At 32.4% G+C, this 23342-nt stretch overlaps 3 protein-coding genes across 3 annotated transcripts; 2 read left to right on the top strand and 1 right to left on the bottom strand.

Moving 5' to 3' along the window:
• Window positions 1-12264: 12264 nt before the first annotated feature.
• LOC107177486 (receptor-like protein 14) lies at window positions 12265-17610 on the top strand. The gene is made up of 5 exons (XM_052432786.1): window positions 12265-12613; window positions 12736-12891; window positions 15544-15618; window positions 16466-16624; window positions 16967-17610. Exons 1-5 carry the CDS (start codon window positions 12265-12267, stop codon window positions 17608-17610), a joined length of 1383 nt encoding a protein of 460 aa, XP_052288746.1.
• Window positions 17611-17616: 6 nt separating this feature from the next.
• Window positions 17617-18651, top strand: LOC107177485 (receptor-like protein 1). Its single transcript, XM_025100103.2, has 2 exons — window positions 17617-18178; window positions 18305-18651. The coding sequence occupies exons 1-2, from the start codon at window positions 17617-17619 to the stop codon at window positions 18649-18651; spliced, it is 909 nt and encodes a 302-aa protein (XP_024955871.2).
• A 1453-nt stretch (window positions 18652-20104) lies between these two features.
• LOC107177484 (mRNA-decapping enzyme-like protein) lies at window positions 20105-22339 on the bottom strand. Its single transcript, XM_052432152.1, has 3 exons — window positions 21651-22339; window positions 21427-21544; window positions 20105-21266 (listed from the first exon to the last, which is right to left on the bottom strand). Exons 2-3 carry the CDS (start codon window positions 21511-21513, stop codon window positions 20769-20771), a joined length of 585 nt encoding a protein of 194 aa, XP_052288112.1. The 5' UTR covers window positions 21514-21544; window positions 21651-22339; the 3' UTR covers window positions 20105-20768.
• Between the last annotated feature and the right edge of the window lie 1003 nt (window positions 22340-23342).

A 23342-nucleotide genomic window follows, 5' to 3' on the forward strand; every position in this document is an offset into this window, starting at 1 on the left:
AAAAAAAAAAAAAATCTGCATTTTTCTCAAACATACACTTTGTTTTCCTTATTTCCTTTCTTTGTTAGCCATATCCCTAGCCTACGTTACGTCCTAATAAAAGTCCTTCTTGATTTTAGGGAACTATAGTTTGAAGTAGAAGCTAGTTATATGGGCTAAAAAGATGTAGTGATGCATAAAAAAAAAAAAAAAGATAAATAAAGTGGGTTGACTAACATTTTATTTGACTTGAGATCGTATTATTTCTAAGCTGAGGGCATATTTATTTCATCTTGGTGAGAGCATGTGATATCATTTCTTTATTATTTTCTCTCTCAATTACCATTCATTGGAGTGACTATGTTTATTGAGTTTTAATTTCTTTGTGAGAGTGTCACCACTTCCAGTGAAATTTTGGGGTTTGACATGTCATTCTTGAAAGTAGATATAACAAAGTCTACTGGGCTGATTCATGTGGATGGTTAATATGGGTGTGATATTTCTTTAGACTGGAGATAATGCTTATACTTTTATTTGATTGCTATCATTAATCTGATTGAATAAATATGAGTGTTTCAAAAAAAAAAAAAAAAAAAAAAAGAAAAGAAAAGAAAAATCATTTTGAATTTGAATTTTGTTTTCGCTTTATTTGCTAGGGACTAGCAATAAGCTGGTTGGGGGGTGTGTTGAGTGTTAGAAAATGCATATTTATAAAGGAGAAAACCGTCATTTTACATTTTAAGTCTTACTAACAACCCTTACTTTTATATATTTAACCTTCTTGTGATTTAATTACATGTGTTTTATTTTAATTAAGTATTTTATGTATTTTAGGGGCATTATAGTCATTTCACAATAAAGGAGAGATCAGACGGCAAAACGGACATCACTTTTGAACTCAGGACGGTCGAAAACCTTAGGAGGAGCATAAAAGGAAAAATGGCACTATTCATATGTACGGTACTATTCACGTGTACGGTACTGTATACGTTACTGTTCACGACACTGTTCACATAGACGGATGATGACGTGGCATTGACCGATGATGTGGCATTGACTGATGAGGTGTCACGATCCTGTTGGACTAAAATTCTTATGTACTGTTGATGGTGACGTGGCAGCATATCAGTGGACGAAAAATCTCGCGTACGGTGCATGCATCACACAGGATTATTTTCAACCAAACCGCGTTACTGTTCATCCGGGTCAAACCGCGTTACTGTTCAAAGTCGGGTCAAACCGTGTTACTGTTCATCCGCGTGGTCAAACCGTGGACTGTTGACTGATGACGTGGCGCAATCCTGAGCGTCCAAACTGTTTTTAATTCGATGGCCATGATTTACTCCATGTATCTATAAAAAGGGGGCCTCCCCCCCCTAATTTGATATCTCTGAATCCATTTTTGGGATCCATTTTCTGTAATTCCCTTTCCATCTTGTATTTTCTTCGTATTTTAATAAATTCCCATTTTGCCCCTAGTTCAACTATGAGTGGCTAATTTTCTTTCAAGCTTGGGTTGAAGGTGAAGTCTCAACATGTGTCATGGGCTTAATTTGGTAAATTTATTTTCTCTTCCCCTCTAGTTTTTGTGGATGTTTTGACTTCTCGTCGACAAATAATACTAATCTTGTCTAGTACCGCCTTGGTTTCACCGGCCCTCTAGTATAAGGTTATTATTATTTGGCACGATAAGCCCTTAGCACCATATTGATTAGAGCGTGGTTCATGAGGTGTGGATTCCCCCCTCATGATTTAATTGGCATTAATACGGATTATTTAGCCCATGATGCATGTTGATACGGATCCAGATACCCAAGTACGTCATTTCAATAGAATTATCTTCAATTTATTCTCGCCATTACAATTCCAATTTTAGAATTTATTCTCGTCATTTTAATTTAAGTTTTAGCATATACCAAATCATTTCCACCATAAATCCAATCACCCATTTACAAAATTAATTCTACACAATTAAAATCCACCTCCTCGTGGGATCGACACTCGTCACCATAAATCTATACTACAATAGATTCGTGCGCTTGCGAGTACATTAAAATTTGCACAACACTGCCAAGTCTTCCTCATAAGAAATAAGAGAGCCAATTAAATCATCAATAGGTAATACATTTAAATCCTTGGCTTCCTCAATGGCAGTCATTTTTGGTCTCCATTCCTTAGGAAGTGACCTAATGATTTTCTTGACTTTCTCGCTATTTGAAAAAGTTTTCCCTAGGGCTCCTAGAGTGTTCACTATGTCCGTAAATCTAGTATACATAGAGTACACATTTTCATTTTGTTCCATTTGGAACAATTCGTATTGTCGAGTGTATCTACTTATTTTAGATTCTTTCACTTGGTTTGTGCCTTCATAGACAACTTCAAGTTTGTGCCAAATCTCATTAGCACTTTCGCAACTAGACACTCTATGAAACTCTTTCTTATCTAATGCACAAAAGAAGGCATTCATGGCCTTGGAATTTAGAGAAGCTTTTCTCTTTTCGAATTCATTCCAATCCTGTGAAGGTTTTGGAATATCTTCTCCGACTTCATTTTTAGTCAAAGGCATGAAAGGACCATCATTAACGATTTCCCAAATTTCATAATCTAAGGCTTGCAAGTAAATTCTTATCCTAATTTTCCAATATGGGTAATCATTTCCATCAAAGTAAGGTGGTCTAATTGTGGATTGTCCTTCCCTAAATGTTGAGTCATATTGGGTTGCCATTGATCTTTAGCTCTAGACGGTTAAATCTAAACAAGAGCACCTCGCTCTGATACCAAATGAAATACAAGTGTGCAACCCAAGAGGGGGGGTGAATTGGATTTTAAAAAAAATTATCCTAACAAATCCACACAACAAGCAATCTAATGTCTTAACAATAATTGAAAACAATAAGTTCAATCAAAGCACAATAATTAAAGAGCAAGGGAAGAGAAAGCAAACTCAAGAATTTTTACGTGGTTCGGCAATCCCCACCTACGTCCACGCCTCCAAGCACACCGGGCTTGAGGATTTCACTATCCAAGCCTTTCCAAGGCTTCAACGATTACAATTGACTTCGAGGTGTCAATAAACCTTTACAACAAAGAGATTATCTCCCAATCTCTTCACTCAAGTGTCTCACACACTCAAACTCTTACAAATGAATTGAAGAAATGAAAGATACAATGAAACTCACTCAATGAGTAGATATTCAAAGATGAAGAACAATGAATGATTTAATGAATTGTGTTTTACAAGTTGAAGGCTCAAGATATCACGTGTGCTTTTTGTTCTTGCTTGTTGGAGAGGCTCAAAATGAGTTGGATTTGAGTTCTTATAGCTTGAGCTCGAAAACTAGCCGTTACTCACATTCTGGGATATCCGGTTTGCCATTTTATGGAATCCGGTAAGCCAGATTTATGTTATCGTTGAGGCAAAATTCAAAATTTTGCCTAACCGGCTTGCCGGATTCGGAATCCGGTAAGCCGTTTTCGTTCTGGTGCTTACTGCCCCGAATTCAGCTTGCCGTTTATCAGTAACCGGTAAGCCGTTTGCTACGGTAAAACATTTCCCAAAATTTACAGTTTGACCCCAAAACTTTATAAAACTGTAGTATGACCCAAAACGTTATAAAAGTTTGCAAATAGGTCAAATTTCAGAATTTTTAAGTAATACTTCGTTAATCCCAAAACTTTTTGAAATTATGATTTTGCCCAAACTTTGTGAAATTATAGAATGACCCAAAAACATTTAAATAGTTTCAAATAGGTCCAAATCCGAAATTTAAAACACTATCAAAGATTTTGAAATTACTTTCATTTTAGTCCAAAATGCTTTAATTCCATAACATCATTTTCTTATAATAAAAGCACAATTCATAAATCTTGACTCAATAAACACATGTGGTTTGTTATCATCAAAATCAATATTTATAGCCATATAGGCTAACATATTCTTGTACAAGTACTGTTCAGACCAAATCATTCGACGATGTGTCCCGGAAGAAGAGATGAGAAGCATTCTACAATACTGTCATTCTCGTGAAGTCGGTGGACATTTTGGTGCAACCAAACCTGCGACAAAAGTGCTTCAATCATGTTTTTATTGGCCCACCTTATTTAAAGATGCTTATGTTTTTGTTGCTGCTTGTGACCGGTGTCAGAGAACTGGTAACATTTCAAGGAAGAATAAAATGCCACTAATTAATATTCTTGAAGTAGAATTGTTTGATGTCTGGGGAATTGACTTCATGGGTGCATTTCCATCTTCCTTCAAGAATAAATATATTCTCGTAGCCGTTGATTATGTTTCTAAGTGGGTTGAAGGTGTTGCTTTGCCTTCCAATGATGCTCGGGTTGTTGTGAGTTTTTTGGAGAAAAATATTTTCACATGGTTTGACACCCCAAGAGCAATTATAAGTGATGGTGGCAAACATTTTTGCAATCGACAATTTGAAGCCCTCTTCAGCAAATATGGAGTCACACACAGAGTTGCCACCCCTTGCCATCGACAAACTAGCAGCCAAGTTGAAGTTTCGAATCGAGAATTAAGAGAATTTTGGACAAAACAGTAAATGCTTCACGGAAGGATTGGTCGATAAAATTAGACGATGCACTCTAGGCGTATCGAACAACTTTCAAAACACCTATTGGTATGTCTCCTTATTGTCTAGTATTCGGAAAAGTCAAGTCATCTACCTGTTGAACTTGAGCATAGGGCATATTGGGCGATGAAGATTTTGAACTTCGACATGCAAGTAGCAGGAGAAAAGAGATTGTTGCAACTTAATGAGCTGGATGAATTTTGCAATGCAGCTTATGAGAATGCTCGAATCTATAAAGCTCGCACTAAACATTGGCATGACAAGCATATACTCAGACGTGAATTTCAAGTTGGCCAAAATGTTTTATTATATAATTCTTGACTTTGACTTTTCCCATGCAAGTTGCGATCTCGTTGGTCTGGTCCTTTTACAATAACACAAGTCTTTCCGTCTAGCGTGGTAGAAGTTTCACATGATACAAAGGGCACATTCAAAGTTAATGGTCATTGATTAAAGCCTTTTTTGGATGATGCATTTGATAAGCACAAGATAGCTATTGAGCTGTCTAGTCCCGAATGACGACCAGAGACAATCAAGCTAATGACTATAAATTAAGCGCTTCTTGGGAGGCAACCCAAGCTTTCTAAACTTTATTATTGTCATTTTTATCTTTCCTTATTTTTCTTTTCTTTTACTTATTTTGTTTTGTTTTAGGATTTTGCACAAGTTTAGGGGTCGATGAACATTGACTTTTCACATGCCTTTCAATGACTCAACTGCAAGGTCACATCTTCAAGTGCAAAACCGAGGGAGTTTCTCTTTTCCTTTTCTTTTTCTTTACATTGAGGACAATGTTTATTTTAAGTTTGGGGGTGGGAATATTTGCTTTCATTTTTTTAAAAAAAATAAAAAATAAAAAAAGAGATTTAATGCCTATGATGAGTTTATGATTGAAAATGAATATGGTTCTTAGAAAGAGATGAATATTGTCTTAGTTTATATTTGATTCTTGTGTTAGTTTCGTCTTGATTGAGATTCTTTAAATATCTTGCGCACTTATATCGATTCTTTCATAATTTTGACTTGAGATTTGAGATTGATACAGCCTAAGTTGAGAATTTTAGATTGAGTAAATGATTGTTTGCCTCGATTCTACAGTACTTAAGTTTACCCAGGCACTATAGTCAGAAATAGCTACCTATAACCCTTAAGAGTGAAGCTATCCTTGAGTAGTTTGGGCCTATGTACCACCAGTATGTAGAGAATAATCTACCATGAGAAGAAGGCTACCTTAAGGGGTAGAGAGAAAGCTCCTGAGTATGGACAAAGAAATGAAAAGAAAAAAAGAAAATAAAAAGCACATGCTTCAAGAAAAATCAAAAGAAAATGCTAATTTATGCCTATGAAAAAAAAATCAAGATGATGAGGTTAGTTTGACCTACTTTATTTATTATTTGAGACAAGAGCTGTTGATGTTGAAGATCTTGAGAATGAGTTTTTAGTGAATTGATTCACACACAACACATGAATCCAATATGAGATGAGACTGACCATTGAATTAAAGTTAGAACTTTGCTAATATTTTTAATTTTCTTTGAGCTATATACTTTATGCAATCTTTGAGGCATTTTTAATGATGTTTGTGGGTATCATCGCTGGAAACCCTTATGAGACTATAACTCATCCACTAGGGCCGCCTACGGGTTTAAAGGCTTGTTGCATACGCTAAATGCAATCGCAATCCACTGCGAAAGTGGTTTAGTTAGAATTTTATTTTCGTAGTTTTTATTTTAGTTTTTGCTCGAGGACTAGCAAAATGTTAAGTTTGGGGGTATTTGATGTGCTCATAATTTATCTATTATTTTAATACTTCCATAACTTAATTTTATGTTAAATTATATTTTATTATATTAATTTTTATCTTAATTTTTATATTTTTTCATTGTAGGAATATTGAGAATATTCATGAGAAAAGAAGCTTAAAGAGGAAACAGAATGGAGTATAATGGAAATAATGTGGAAGTAAAAGGGAAATAAATAAAATGCCAAATCAAGGATGATTGAATTTAAGCATTATGCACGCAATCACATGAAGAATAAAGGAAGAGAAGAAAATGTCAATTGGCTTTTAATTTCAAGCTAGTTACATGGAGCCCATTTGACAATTTAAATGGCAAGCTTAGAATATATTAAAGGAAGCAAATATTTTGGCATTGTTTGAAAAGGCTATTCACGTGGATGGGCTTTGGTTTCAATTCTGATTGGCTTAGGAATGAAACAGGCGGCTGGGCTTTTGCTTTTAATTCTTTTCATAAGAGGATTTTACAAGTCACAACATTATAAAAATGGGAAAGCCAAGCGGAAGCAAAAAGAGACAAGAAGGCAGCCGCACAACAACTGAAAATTAGAGAGAAAACTGAGAGCAAGAAAAGAACAAGAGAAGCCGCTGTAAATCCAGGAGCAACAATTTGGAGTAGTTAATTGCAGAGATTGGAGAGAGATAGCTTCTTGAGTTTTTCTTTCTCTCTTCTCTATTATCTTATTTGAATGTTTCCCATTAAATTCATGAATTCTTTTTATATTCCAATGAACTAATTTATTTTACTAGGGCTACGATGTAGCCTAACTATAAAGATTTAATTCCATAAATCTATGTTATTTTTAATTAATTATTCCATGATTGAATGTTCATTATTGTGCTTAATGCTTTTAAATATTTGGCCAATATTTGGATGATTTGAGGATACATAATGAGACCAAGAGGAGATTTATGTATTTTTGCTATGTGTAATGAATGCCATGAATTGAAAGAAAGACAGAGATGTGCCAACATGATTCGTGCAATTTTATCTATGAATTTCCATAGAGCTTAATGAATCTTTGCATATTTAAATTCACATAGAGATATAGTGGGTTGATATGTGGAGATATTTTTTATATTACTCGAGAGAGGATATTGAATAAATTAGGGAAATTCACTGTCAACATGGGTAATAAACTTTAATAGCATAGATGGAGGATTAAATTGGATTGGTTATAGTGAAATCGGATGTCCTAGTGTTTTAATCTCTTGGTAATTTATATTACTGCTTGCATCTTTATTTGATTTTTAGTTATTTTATTTTATTATAATTTTTAATTTAAATTCGCTTATTTGATTGTTCAAATAAATTAGGGTTAGAATAATTTCGGTAACTAATAGGATATACAATTTCTGTGAGACGATACTCTACTCTTCATTATATTACTTGTGCCGACTAGTATACTTGCTAATTTACGCATCAGTTAGCATAAATATTTACCTGTGAAATCGAGGGGAAAATGTTAGAAAAAAAAATTAAGGAAGATAGAATCAGATTTTCTTTTTTGAGCAAAGAACATATGTTAAAAGATATTAAGTCTATCAAGTCTAATTGTCTATAACGTTAAATTGCATAACGAATAATTTAACAACATAAAATAAATTTTATGAAGTTATGAGTATTCTGATTATTTTCTAGAGTACGAATTGTCCCATCGTAAAACAAGATGCCGGGAAATATAACCTTTGCGGTGTTCTTTTATTGTGTCGTTTTAGAAACGTTAATAGGTGAGTAATATTAGTTATTTAATGCACCAATATTGTACATTCTACCATATCAATGTCTCTGGTTGCCAAAGATTGTTAAAAGCAACGTGATCATTGCGTCAGGTAATTTTTTCGCTATCAATGACTTTGAATTGAAATACTTGGCTTACAGTTATTTGTAAAGCTGTTGAAAATTACCACAACGGATAAAGATTAACCAGGTCATTCTTTACATTTGATTATGGATTTTTTTATTAAATATAAAATTGGTAGTTTGTTGCTTTCAATTTTCAATGTTAATTTCACTTATTTAGTCATTAAACAGAGAGAGAGGAAGAAAGAGAGAGAGAGAATATTAAGGGCCAATGTTACGGGATTTGGGGTCAATTCAAAGTCAACTAATATATAAAACATGGGTATGCATAGAAAATGTTACGAAATTGAGCTTCCTTCCAAGATCTCTCCAAGTAATTTTTCAAGCAACAAATTAATAAGAAAAATTAAATGGAGAATACACCAATCACACAACACAAGATTTACGTGTAAAACTTCAAATCCGGAGAAAAACCACAGCCGTTGTCACAAGACAACCAGAGAAAAATATTCACTATGTGGAAAATTATTACAACCACTTTTAGAAATAAATTTTCTCTCACCCAAGCTCCAAATAAATAATCCCAAGAAATATCCCTTAACAAAGCAAACCCGTAATACCCATATTGAGGAGCCAACTCCTTCAATATAACTACATACTTAAGAACATTTCTCTCTCTCAATTTCTCACCAAAACTTGGATTCCTTTTCTGGGATTTGGTATACAAACAATAAGGAGGAGCACTCCTCTATTTATAGCCACCAGTGATTACTGTTCATTTTGCGGCTTTTCTTTTCTTCATTCTCCCACTTGGAGATTTGATTTTTTGACTCTCTCTTTTTTTTAATCAATTTTCAATAGAAAACGCTTACATTACTAATTAAGAAAAATTGATTTGCTTTCATGAACTATTCGAAGAAGAAAAAGAAGACCCTTCACATTCTTCATGACAACAAATGATGTTGATATTACAAATATCATCCAAAATCCAAATCAGGTTGATGTGTGAAATATAGTGAAATAAATAAAAAGAGAAGACAAATTTGTTGATCAATATTCAAGAACTCATCCAAAAGTAATCATTAAAGTCTAGAGGTTAGGTATGATTAGCATTTATTTTTAATTTTTTGGTTAACATCGTACATAGTCACTTGTCGTGTGATGTAGGGCAGGTTTAGAAATCCTTTTAATTTAACTTTCGCATTCTTATTATTTAATTAGTTATAAGGTTTTTTAGTATTTGAGTAGTGATCACGTCTCCTAGTCTAAAAATATGCTTTTACGTGTATAAATAATAAACTAGGATTTTAACACCCTTTTATACTAAGGCTCCATTTGGTAGAGTTTTTCAAGTAACGCTTATTTAAATAGAGTTTTTGTTAGTAGAGATTTTACTAAAAAAAAAAATAGTTGTTTATTGTCAATAAGAATTTTTATTAAAAATTTATGAAATTACTTTAATAGCCAAGTTTTTTGAAGTTATGTTATGAAAAGAATAAAATAAGATTGTCAAATAAGTAGAGGATATTTTAGATATTTTAACAATTTAAAAAATCTTTTCAACCTTTACTCCTAAAAGCCCAAAATTTGAGTTTTTGCAAGTAGAGGCAAAATAACTTATTTAAGTTTCAAATGCTCTATTAGAAAAACAACCAAACAACAATAGAAATTATGATAAGAGCTTTTAGAATTAAATAAGCGCTTATGAACATTAAATAGCCATACCACATAGTTATTAAACCCTAATGGTGTGTTTATTTCATGAAATGGGGAATAAGAATGAAGAAATGAGAATGAAACCCATGTTTACTTGGTAAAATATAATTTAGGAATGGGAATAAAATATGTAGGTCCCACACAGTTTAGGAATAAGGAATGAGAATCCCATTCTCATAAGGGGGTTGGGAATGAAAATGAGGGAATGATAATAGAATATATGTTTACTTTTGTATCCCTCTAATTTTTTTCATATTTCCCAAATTACCCTCATTCAAATCACAATTAATTTTATTATTTTAAGTGCCATTAATAATAATAATAATAATAATAATTAAATTTTATTAAATTTATTATTTTAGTTATTATTAATTATTATTATTTTTATTAATATTATCATTATTAACAATAAAAATAATGATAAAAATAATAATTAATAAAAATAATTAATTTATCATTATTAACAATATTATCATTATTGTTATTGTTGTTGTTGTTGTTATTATTAAAAATAATCATAACAATAATTAATAATAACTAAAATAATAAAGTTAATAAAATTTAATAATAATAATAATGTAATTTTCATTATCTATATATAAAAATGATATTAATTAAAAAATAAATGTTGATAATGATAATATTAATAAAAATAATAATAACAATAATTAATAATAACTAAAATAAAAAAGTTTATAAAATTTAAAAATAATAATAAAAATAAAAATGTTAATAATGATAATATTAATAAAAATAATATTAACAGTAATTAATAATAAATAAAATAATAAAGTTAATAAAATATAATAATAATAATAATAAATGTTAATAACGATAATATTAAAAAAATAATAACAATAATTAATAATAACTAAAATAATAAAGTTAATAAAATTTAATAATAATCATATTCTTATTATATAATTATTATTTTTAATAATAATAACAATAATAATAATAATAGTAATAATAACAAAAATAATGATAATATTGTTAATAATGATAAATTAATTATTTTTATTAATTATTAATACTATGTGTATTTTGGTAAATTGATTCTCATTCCCATTCCTTATTCCCATTTGTTTTGTTAAGTAAGCACATAAATGATATTCGAGCACATTTCCATTCCCATTTATTTTGTCAAGTAAACATAGAAATCTCATTCCCATTCCAGCCCATTCACATTTCTAATCTATTCCCATTCCACCTTATTCTCATTCCATGAAGTAAACACACCATAAGAGTACATGAATTTATCAAAATAAGTAAATTTGAATTGGTATGGCATAATAAAAATTTTACTTGCCAAAACAAATTAAAAAAACGACACTTTAATCAAAAACTGACAAACTAGATAAAAATATAACAAGAATCCCAAAAATAAGAAAGAAATCTTCAGACAAAAATAGATGCCCAAGAGAAATTTGGCGATGGTCTGCTAACCAATATTGAAAATGTTATTTTGCCTCCCACTCTTTTCCTCGAGAACTTCATAATGATATATTATGAGCCTAAGACAAATAGCTATTGCTCAAGTTATGGCCTTGGGAAGACATCCTATTCATTCTCCCTAAACCAGCCTAAATCAATAGAGCAACTTGGACGTTTCAAATTAACATGTTTGCATTTGAATTTAGGTAAAAATCTGCTCTTATTCAAAGGATATGTAGGCGTCGGTGTAGTCTCAAACTCGAGATTATGTGAGAACGAATCATGAGTTTAATCAATTAGCCAATTATTAGTATGTATGGATGGTAGGGATGGCAAAAACCTTGACCGTTCCTAGGTATGGCATTACCCAGATCTGGCCTAAGCATGTTCTTTTAACACCCAGGCTTTTTAATTGAAGCTTTAAAAAAATCTCTATTTTATAATAAAATATATACACATTTTAATTTATTTAATAATTTAATGATTTTTAATTTTTATCTTAATGAATTTGGGCTTGAAAATATGAATTTTAAATATATATAATAGGGGACCAAATGAATATCTAAAATGATAGATATTTTATAATAATTTTCATTAATTTTCATCAAATCCAAGTTTCAAGCCAGCCAACAAGCTTATCAAATACGGCGTTGTCGTCGGTCTAGGCTGTGCGGATATTTTTGACATCCCATATGGACAGTGAGGAAATATTTTTAGTTGACTGATTTAAATAAAAATATAGTACAATCATATTATATATTAATAGAATAAATAAAAAGAAATGAAGAAAAGCGCATACAAGACTTGAAAAAGCTGGGAGTATCATCAGTTCAATTGGTTATAAATAGTGTAAACCCACCCTCTCGTTGTTGCAGATGCAAAGGAAAGAGAAAGAGAGAGTGTGTGTAGGTGATTATAATTAAGAAGATATAATGTGTGGTTCAAAAATGGTGTGGATGAGTGAGTTAATATTCATATTATTAGTAGTAAAAGGGTGGTGGAGTGAGGGATGTTTGGAGCAAGAGAGGTCTGCTCTCCTCCAACTTAGACATTTCTTCAATGATGATAAACATCTTCACTACTGGGTAGATGATGAGAATTATTCAGATTGTTGTCAGTGTGAAGGGGTTGAGTGCAACAACACCAATGGCAGAGTGATTGAATTAGATCTACGAGATACTAGGAATCGGGAATCAGCGGAGTGGCATTTGAATGCTTCTTTGTTTACTCCCCTTCAACAATTAGAGTTTCTTGATTTAAGTTGGAACAATATAGTCGTTTATGTTGAAAATGAAGGTCCTCAATTTACTCTACTCTAATTCTCCCTTGTAATTTCTAGCATTTTTCTGATCCCTTTCGGGTTTTGTTAAATTTTTACGTGATACGATAACATTATTTTTTAAAAAATTTTTTGGCAGGTCTAGAGAGATTATCAAGGTTGAACAACTTGAATTTTCTTTTCCTAGGCCATAACTACTTCAACAACAGCAACTTTTTATCACTAGGTGGTCTTTCATCACTCAGAATCTTATCATTGGCTGGTAATGGGTTGAATGGAAGTATTGATATTAAAGGTAAGCAAGCTTCATCCCTTCTCCCGTGTCCCATCTTCTGTGGATCTTATTTCATTGAGCAGCTGGAGGTACTGATATTAGATCTAGCTAGATTCTTGCTAGTGTAAGCTTCAAGGCTTTGAGTACTATAAAAATAGGTCTAAGAAATTATCAATATATGCAATTTTCAATGCTTCTCATAATCAAACACAATTCAGTCTAATTATTTTGTATGTTTTTTCTTCAAAAGTAAAGAATTGTACACCGATTGGAAATCGACATCGTTGCTTTTTATTTTCTGTAATGCTCTTTCTTCAGTAACAAGTTTATATCTTAAGAGAGATTGGATTCCGAAAAAGTTTTAATGTTCAAGGTAAGCCATAATAACCTGCATCTTATTTGTCTGCCTATATCTAAATTTGTGCACTGAACTTAGGTGGCGTTTGTTTTTTTGTCTGAAATCTGAATAGACCTGAATTAGTCTGAATTCTGAATAGGTCTGAATGTCTGAATCTGAATAATATGTTTGTTTTTTCGTCTGAATCTCGGAAAATAAGTATTAAGTTGTTTGTTTTTTTTCAACTTAAAAAACTGAAAATATGTACTTTTACATTTGTATCCTTATTATATTTGAATGTCAAATAAATAATATATTAAATACCACAATATTTTAACATTTATAAGTAAAACTATATTCAAGTGAATACATAATTATTTTAGAATTTTAATATATAAAATACCATAAATTTCAAATTTTATCGTATATAATATAAGAAAGAAAAAATAGGGATATTTTTATGAGGGGTAAATATCTATGGGTGAGTTTTGGGATAGACATGAAAAATAAATTATAAAACAGGGATATTTTTGACATTAGCAAGTAATTGACTTAGGTGGCGTTTGTTTTTTAACTTAATGACTTAAAGTGACTTAACTTAATTAATTAAGTTAATTAGAGGTGTTTGTTTTTATAACTTAATGAGATTTTTTAGATAATTTTGACTTAATAAAATAAGCTAATTTTTTTGGCTTTTTACTTAATGGAGAAATATGAATTAAGTCAATTACTTGCTAATGTCAAAAATATCCATGTTTTATAATTTATTTTTCATGTCTATCTCAAAACTCACCCATAGATATTTATCCCACATAAAAATATCCATGTTTTTTCTTTCTTATATTATATACGATAAAATTTGAAATTTATGGTATTTTATATATTAAAATTCTAAAATAATTATATATTCACTTGAATATAGTTTTACTTATAAATGTTAAAATATTGTGGTATTTAATATATTATTTATTTGATATTCAAATTTAATAAGGATACAAATGTAAAAGTACATATTTTCAGCTTTTTAAGTTGAAAAAAACAAACAACTTAATACTTATTTTTCGAGATTCAGACGAAAAAACAAACATATTATTCATATTCAGACATTCAGACCTATTCAGAATTCAGACTAATTCAGGTCTATTCAGATTTCAGATAAAAAAACAAATGCCACCTTAATTCATATTTCTCCATTAAGTAAAAAGCCAAAAAAATTAGCTTATTTTATTAAGTCAAAATTATCTAAAAAATCTCATTAAGTTATAAAAACAAACACCTCTAATTAACTTAATTAATTAAGTTCACTTTAAGTCATTAAGTTAAAAAACAAACGCCACCTTAGTATTTTGGTTAGGGTAAAAGCTCGTTTAGTCCCTATATTTTGAAGTTAATGTCCGTTTAGTCCCTATATTTTTAAAAATACCTCCAACCATCCCTACCATTAAATTATTGACACTTTTACCATTATTTTTTGTTCCTTTTAACTTATTTTTACAATATTACCCTATTATAATTTTTTTAGACATTATTAAAAGAAAAAAATAAATTACCAGTTTAACACCAAAAAATAAAATAAAATAAAATAATATATTAATTTTTGTGGAACACTCTCTTGAGTTAAAATATTAATTTTTCTAAAAAAATTAATAATGTAATTTTTTACAATATTAATTTTTTAGACATATGTGAGCTTCCACAAAAATTAATATATACTTTTTTGTTTTTATTTTATTTTTAGTTTAATTTGATAATCTAATTTTTTATTAATATGCAAAAAAGAAATATTATTGTAAGAGTATAATATTATAAAAGCAAGTTAAAAAGAATAAAAAAATAATGGCATGAGTGTCAATATTTAGCAGCAGAGACGTTTTGAGGTGTTTTTAAAAATATAGGGACTAAATGAGTACTAATCTCATAATATAGGGACTAAACAAATTTTTACCCTTTTGGTTATTGTGAAGGGATCAGATATCGGCTTCCATAAACCAACTTGCATTTACTTAATTAATTAATTAACACCATTTAGCATTTAACAAATTAAAATGTCGTGTTTAATTTGTTTTAAGTTTTTTTTTTTTGAAAAAGAATCAGGTATAGCAATAGGTAAAGTTGAAATAAATTTTTCTTCCTTACAAATTTAAATTCGCCGTTGTCAGCCAAATATACCTACTTAAAACCACTCAATCAGGCCCTTGGCAACTGTTTTTTAGGTTTTTCTGGTTAGCTGTATTTTTTGCTTATTAATAAAATTGTTTTGCGCCGAGATTTAAAAATAAAGAAGGAGAAAATAAGTTATTTAATTAACCATGTTAGAAGTGTTGGCATAAATACAGGACTGGATTCCTTGAGTAACTTGGAGGAGCTGGACATAAGCACCAATGCAATCGACAATCTTGTGGTTCCTAAAGGTATACAAAATGTTCAAATATTAATAATTTGGAGGACAACTTAATATATTTGATTAGGGAATGCCCAAATGACACTTACCCAAAATAATTTAATCTGAAATTGTATCCCAAACAGATTTAAGAGGTTTGAGGAAGTTGAATACCCTTCGTTTAGGGGGAAGCGGAATTCCAATGATAGATGGAAGCAAGGTGTTGCAATCAATAGGATCACCACCATCCCTAAAAATGCTTTACCTTTTGTTTACTAATTCTAAGGGAATAGTAGTTAATTAGGGTAAGTAAATTTTTTTATGTCGAAAATAATTGAATTAATATATATATATCCAAAATTTATTGTTTCTCCTTCATTCTAAATAGAGTTGCACAATTTCACCAACTTAGAAGAATTGATATTGGTCGAGTCTGATCTCCATGTAAGCCAGCTTCTGCAAAGTATCGCATCATTCACTTTGTTAAAGTGTCTGTCAATGCAATATTGTGTACTCAAGGGTGCCCTACATGGTCAAGGTAAATTACGGGTATCTGAAGCTTTTATGATATTAATTCGATAATAATTCTTTTTTTCAAGTTAATTTTTTCCCGTAAAATAAGATTTTTTCTTTTAAATTTTAAATATTTTCACTGTCCAATAGTTCTAACTTCTCTAAATTGCAGGATTCTTGATTAAGGTTAATGAAATTTTAGTTCTATTATGTTAAGAATATTTAGATCACTTAGAAGAGTAAAGAAAAATTATTAAATTAACCAAAAAAAAGGAAAAGAAAAGAAAAGGACTGGATTATCTTTTTTCCCTTGCATTATGTGATCAATATCAAAATTATAACCATTTCTTGTTCATTATTTGTAGATTTTCATGAATTCAAGAATTTGGAACATCTGGTCATGGATCAGATGCTTGTTGAAGTCAATACCAGTTTTCTTCAAATCGTTAGTGAATTGATGGCTTCTCTTAGGCTTTTATCATTGTCATATTCACGTCTTAATAAAAACACCATTCTTGATCAAGGTTAGTTAATAACTTTCTCTCTCTCCCCCCCTCCTCTTAATTTAACTTAGTTAAGCTTATCTATAACGTTTGTTTTATAAACTTAATGAAAAATGATAAAGAGTTCCAATACTGACACAATAACAGTAAAAACAACTGAAAATAGAGCATTGTTTGAAAAATAATGCTATTTTTTTTTCTTAACACTATAACACCATCCAATTTTACAGTTATTTGGTTGCCGTTATCTCAGATTCTATTGTTCAACTATTAGTACTCAGACTTAATTTTTAATATGTTCTTAAGAGATTTTATGGAATTGTTTATCTTTATGTACTGAAGGATGAATTATATATTTTTCAGGATTTTGTCAGTTGGTGCATCTGCAAGAGTTATACATTCGTGATAATGATTTGAGAGATAGTTTGCTTGGTGCTTGGCAAACGACATCCCTCCAAGAGTTAAATGTCGCTTCTAATAAACTTACGAGAAACTTCCCCCTAGGCCTTTGTGAGTTGGTGCTTTTGAGAGAGCTATACATTGATAACAATGATTTAAGCGGTAGCTTGCCTTTGTGCCTGACAAATTTGACTTCCCTTCAAGTGTTAGATGTCTCTTACAATCAACTTACTGAAAGTATCTCCTCATCTCCCCTCATGCTTCTGACATCTATCGAAGAGCTCATACTTTCAAACAATCACTTCCAAATCCCTATTTCACTTGAACCACTTTCCAATCTCTCAAAACTCAAGGCTTTCAATGGTGAAATATACTTAGAAACCGAGTCACATTATAATTCTTTGACCCCAAAATTCCAATTGACTTCTATCTCATTGTCTGGTTACAGAGATGATGGCACATTTCCCAAATTCTTGTACCATCAGCATGACTTGAAGAATGCTGATCTCTCACACCTTAACTTGAGTGGAGAATTTCCAAATTGGTTGCCAGAAAATAATACAGACTTAAAGAAGCTTCTTCTTGCCAATATCTCTCTTTTTGGATAATTTAGGATGCCAATTCATTGCCTCCAGAAATTAGCAACATTGGATGTCTCCAACAATTTCTTTCAAGGCCATATCCCAGTAGAAATCGGAACATATCTGCCAGGCTTAATGCATTTAAACTTATCTCGAAATGCTTTCAATGGTAGCATTCCCTCTTCATTTGCTGATATGAAAATGTTGAAAAGCTTGGACATATCCTACAATCAGTTGACTAGTGCAATCCCTGAGCGCATGGCCATGGGTTGCTTCACATTGGAAATTCTTGCGTTATCAAACAACAGTTTGCAAGGTCATATATTCTCTAAAAAATTTAACTTGACAAATTTGAAAAGGTTGCAGTTGGATGGTAATAAATTCATTGGAGAGATCCCAGAAAGCTTATCTAAGTGCTATTTGTTAGGGGGATTATATCTGAGTGATAATCATCTCTCTGGTAAGATTCCAAGATGGTTGGGTAGTTTGTTAGCTTTACAAGATATTATAATGCCCAATAACAATCTGGAAGGACCAATTCCAAATGAGTTTTGTCAGCTTAATTGTCAGAAGGTTTTAGACCTTTCAAACAATAGTATTTTTGGGACTTTACCATGTTGTCTTAGTCCAGGATCTATTGAACAAGTTCATTTGTCAAAAAACAAGATAGAAGGATAGCTGGAAAGTATAATCCATTGCAACCCTTATTTGGTGACATTAGATCTTAGTTATAACCGCTTACAAGGAAGTATTCCAAATTGGATTGACAGACTACCTCAGATAAGCTACCTTCTTTTGGCTAATAATTATATTGAAGGCGAAATACCAGCTCAATTATGCCAGTTGAAGGAAGTGCGGTTGATTGATCTTTCTCATAATAATCTATCTGGTCATATTCCTTTTTGCTTGGTTAACACTGCACTCAGTGAAGGTTATTATGATGCAGTAGCTCCAACATGGGATCACGCTTCGGCCCCTGCACTTTCATATTTTTCTCCAAATGGGTCTCCAATGGGAAAGGAAGAAACCGTACAGTTCACAACAAAGAATATGTCCTACTATTATTGAGGAAGAATTTTGACGAGTATGTCTGGGATTGATCTTTCTTGTAACAAACTGACAGGTGAGATTCCTACTCAAATTGGATATCTTACTAGGATTCGTGCACTAAATCTATCTCATAACAATTTGACGGGCACAATCCCGATAACATTTTCAAACCTTAAGCAAATCGAAAGCTTGGACCTCTCCTACAACCTATTGCATGGGAAAATCCCTCAGCTCATTGTGCTAACTACATTGGCGGTCTTCAGAGTAGCATACAATAACTTATCAGGCAAAATTCCCGATAGAGTTGCACAGTTTTCAACTTTTGAGGAAGATAGCTATGAGGGGAATCCTTTTCTTTATGGACAGCCACTGTCCAAAAGTTGCGATGATAATGGATTAACAACAGTGACAACAGAAGCTTACACCGAAAATGAAGAAGGTGGTAGTTTAATTGACATGGATAGTTTCCTAATCACTTTTACCGTATCTTATGGAATTGCAATAATAGGAATTATTGGAGTTTTGTACGTGAATCCTTATTGGCGGCGAAGATGGTTTTATCTTGTTGAAGTGTGTATGACCTCTTGCTACTATTTTGTAGGGGACAATCTCATTCTCAAAAGATTCTACCGTGGACGGGTGTAATTTCATTACATGTACTTTTTAAAGAATTTTCTTTTGTACGCACGAAGTAGCAACTCAATAAAGTGTTTGATGCAAATTGTCCAATAATAACATTCGGTTGTAATAAGAAAGTGTTTGATATTTTTAACCATTCGCAGAATGCCCTTAGGAATTTCTTTAGATGGCGGCCAAAACTAACAACACATCATAACTGGCAAAAGGTCTCTCTTTTACACGGTCTGAATGAAGATTAACGTATGCCCTCTAGAGTATGTGTAAGTTCTCTTTTAAATTTAAGGGTTGAGATTTCAGGTCCGGATGGAAGTTGAATGCAGGCGACGAGACTTCGCTGGCAGTGAACTGGGACAAACTTAAAATAAAAAATTATAGTCCAGAGTCAGAGTAATGGGTAGCTTAACGTATCGAAGATAACTAGAACTTGGAATGACTATCAGATTTGCAACTCTTTATATCTTATATGCTAGTGGGGATTTTAGGTAGCAATTATCGCCTTGGGAGTTACGGTAATCGGTTCGTATCCTCCTTTATTTCCCAGGGTAAAGTAACCCAGCTCTATACAAAACAACAAGAGAAGGTTCATTTAAGAATTTCCCAACCCACAATTTTTTTTTCTTTTTTCTCTCTTCCTCACAACAAATACACCTAACAGACCAAACCGTGCGCAAAATAATTCTATTTTATTCATGTCATGAATCCAAAAAATCAAAAACTATCCCAACTCATTTTTTTTAATCAGCATAACTAAATTGTGGGTATAAATGAACAAACTTTTGAAGCCTGTAACTTATAATAAACGCAAACCCAAAAATGACATTTAAATCCTGCAAGTGTTTTTTCATCATCCCGAACAAAAGAAACAAGAATAATTATATACCAATAATTTTTCCACAAAAAATACTGATTTGAGTTGAAACACTATACAAACGGGGTCTTATACACTTGCAGAAAGCTACACAGTAGACAAAATCTAGCAGCTACATAATGGTATCACTTTCAGCTGGTCAAGAATGGTGTGCATTCAGCAGTGCTCGATAGACCATCTCTATGAATTGATTGTCCTATTACATATAAAAGGTGGTCAGATATACAAGGAAAAAAATAATAATTGAAAATGCATCACAAAAAATAAGAGTATCTCATTAGCGTTTGTACTCTAAGCATGGCAAAGTGGTGGGGGGGGGGGGGTTCATGATTTTGAAGACTGGAATAAGTGAAAAATAGTTCAATCCACTGATGAACATAAATTTATGTACATGTCAATTTAGATATCATGAAAAAGTAAACAGTAATTCACAGTCACTTAAAAGAGTGGCAAAAATGCGTGCCATGAATGCATTTCTGTACATAAGAAATCCAAAGAGTATTTCTGACAATAGAAATATGCTGGCTTTAAATCTGCTGTCAGTATGCAATTAAGAAGATTATAACAGCTGCATGATAAAGTTCCCCTAATTTTAATAACAGTAAACATGAACATGTCAGATGCAATTCTAGCTTCGAGCATTTGCATAACCAGAAATCATAGCCTGAAAAAGCTCCAGAAGTGCCTCTCGGACTTTATCCATACTGATAAATGGTCCACTGTTTGAAGTAAGAGCAGGAGTAAGATATGGTGGAGGGGTTGGTGGTGGAAAAGGTTGAAGCACTAGGGCACCATATGGGCGTTGTAGACTCAAGGGAGGATTAAGTGGCGGAGCTGTTGGTGTAGATGAAGGGACAGGCTGCATCATCTGCGCAGAGGAGGCTGGAGGAGGAACAAAGAATAAGGAAGGCTTTACAAGATTAGGCATCCAGTTGCCAGATTCAGAGGTGCCAATGGGTGGCATTAAAGGGGTAGGTGCTGATAGAGGTGGGGATGGTATTTGCAAGGTTGGCACGATAGGAGAAGCAACACTGGTGGGATGAGAAGGTACAGAAATAGTTGTATTGGACGGGTAAGGTTGTGCAGAGATTGCTGCATTAGAAGTACTTCCCACAATCATAGCTGTCTGCAATGATAAGGACAGATGTCATATACAAGGACTTCATAGAAGTTGAACCTCACACAAAAAAGAAGTGATAACATATGAAAATAGTATATGACTTGCAGCGTTTTTGTGGTAATGTTGCATGCTTATGTAGAAACCTATTATTTCAAAGAAAACATACACTGCAGAAGTTCACGAAAGCACGATCTTCAGGAACATCAGCAGCATTTGAGGGAGTTGACTCTAAAGGACCATCCATAACTGCCATAGTTGGAACAGCTTCCAGTTTCTCAAACTCACTGCAGTTTAACATAAAAGGAACTTGATGACCAATTGAAGTAATAATTAGATGATATAAGAGGTCAGGGAAAACGATGAGTGGACCCTTATGAAAGGTGATTTCACCTTAGCTAAACATGAAAATAAAAAGAAATCAAAGCTGAGTCCTCAAGTGCAATGCAAAGAATTTTTTCTCTCTTCTCCAACTCCTCTTTCTTAAAATTGCTCATCATTGTGCTGTTCTTCGAGTTTTCGCTGGAGTAGAGAAAGCTATTCTCCCGTTAACTGCAGAGGAAAGAGAAGGGCAAGGGCCTGGTATGATGCTATTCTATAGGAAGTGAGGAGGTGAAGGGTTAAAACATTTTGCAATTTGGAGGTGGTGTTTGTTAGTGTGTGTACTTCTGAATTTATTACCTCTGGTATGACACTATTCTATAGAAATTGCCTCTTGTTTAGCATGCATTGTGCCTAAAGAGTAAGGCGAGCTTGCAGAGTAAGTATTGTCTGTTTACTTGGATATTCAAACAAGACTACCAGCAACCAAACCTGTCCCAGCACACAAATCCCCAAACAAAACACTCCTTCAAGTGCAAGGAAAGAGTAACTTGGGCATATTTATGGTTCAAGCACTACAATAACTAAGAATGTGATGACTGTCCACAAACACTATATCAGTGCCTTTTGAACTACATCACATGCTCGAAGACTGTTTTTTTAGTCATACATAAATTAGCTATAAAATTAAGACCATTATACAACTAAAAAGAAAGAAAAATTGTTTGCTACTACATATCAAAACTGGTAATAGCAATGTAACATGGAATGATACACTTTACTGCTAGAAATCAAAAAAAGAATTTTCATTAATCAACATTGCCTTACACAATATTCTTTTTTGGATATATATCTCGTGACTCCTCTAGAGCATTCTAAGGATAAAAACAAACATGAGCTGGCAATTGTAAAATATCTAAATTATAATAACAGAATTCAAATAATAGCTAAGAAGAATTATCCATCCATCCTTGCTGTCATGGTTCACGTGATGTAGTCGTTCATCCAGCCTGGCTATTTCTTGGTTCTCTCAGGTCTAGAGTTGAGCTGTTGTTTTACTTCTGCAAAATCATTACTAGGCTCCTGGTCCACGGGCTTGGCTCCTTCTTCCTCTCTTGGCAAAATGGTCAGTGGATCCAATTTGATTGGCAAGCCCGTATCAGCAGACTTCTTTCTTAAACAGATAGGAGGAATTGTGAGAATAAAATATATGATAAAGAGCATAATACTTTCTTGGGGGCTAAAAATAATATACAACTTGTAAAATATAAATTGAGCTATCATTTCCTTTTAGATGTGGCAACTTTCGACTTTTGAGGCACCTTGGAATATGCATTCAGAATTTTGTATTGTGTTGACCAGGGCTTACCAAATTGGCGTAAAATTCTTTTACTACTGGCAACACGGGGTCTCGAGGATGGTCACAAAACTCTAGCCACCTGCGCTTTGCTGCAACATTATACAAGGATTGCACAATTCCTATGGGTTGAGATGGAAATTGAAACCCCTTTTCTTCTAGAATTTTTCGCAGTTCAATGAACTCTTCATATTTTTCTTCGGCATAGTAACTTTGAAATCATGAGGGATATTTTAGTCGGCTAGTTGTCTTTTTGTACCTTGGCATTGCTACAACAGTAAGAATCTGACGGTAAGATGCACAAGAATTAATTGAGAAGAAAAGGTTATGGAGGACTAGAGTCTTAACTGCGAAGTGGAAAGCAAATAGTGTTAGAGGTCAACATGCATAGTAACTCCTTTATATAG

The sequence above is a fragment of the Citrus sinensis genome, chromosome 8, assembly GCF_022201045.2.
Source record: "Citrus sinensis cultivar Valencia sweet orange chromosome 8, DVS_A1.0, whole genome shotgun sequence".
Taxonomy (NCBI): Eukaryota; Viridiplantae; Streptophyta; class Magnoliopsida; order Sapindales; family Rutaceae; genus Citrus; species Citrus sinensis.

Coding starts and splice junctions, on each gene's coding strand:
- LOC107177486 (XM_052432786.1), top strand. CDS start 12,265: ATGGTGTGGATGAGTGAGTTAATATTCATATTATTAGTAGTAAAAGGG. Junction 12,614..12,735: donor CGTTTATGTTGAAAATGAAG/GTCCTCAATTTA, acceptor ATTTTTTGGCAG/GTCTAGAGAGATTATCAAGG. Junction 12,892..15,543: donor TGGAAGTATTGATATTAAAG/GTAAGCAAGCTT, acceptor GCATAAATACAG/GACTGGATTCCTTGAGTAAC.
- LOC107177485 (XM_025100103.2), top strand. CDS start 17,617: ATGCCAATTCATTGCCTCCAGAAATTAGCAACATTGGATGTCTCCAAC. Junction 18,179..18,304: donor TTTAGACCTTTCAAACAATA/GTATTTTTGGGA, acceptor TGGTGACATTAG/ATCTTAGTTATAACCGCTTA.
- LOC107177484 (XM_052432152.1), bottom strand. CDS start 21,513: ATGGCAGTTATGGATGGTCCTTTAGAGTCAACTCCCTCAAATGCTGCT. Junction 21,267..21,426: donor CTTTCGTGAACTTCTGCAGT/GTATGTTTTCTT, acceptor TTATCATTGCAG/ACAGCTATGATTGTGGGAAG.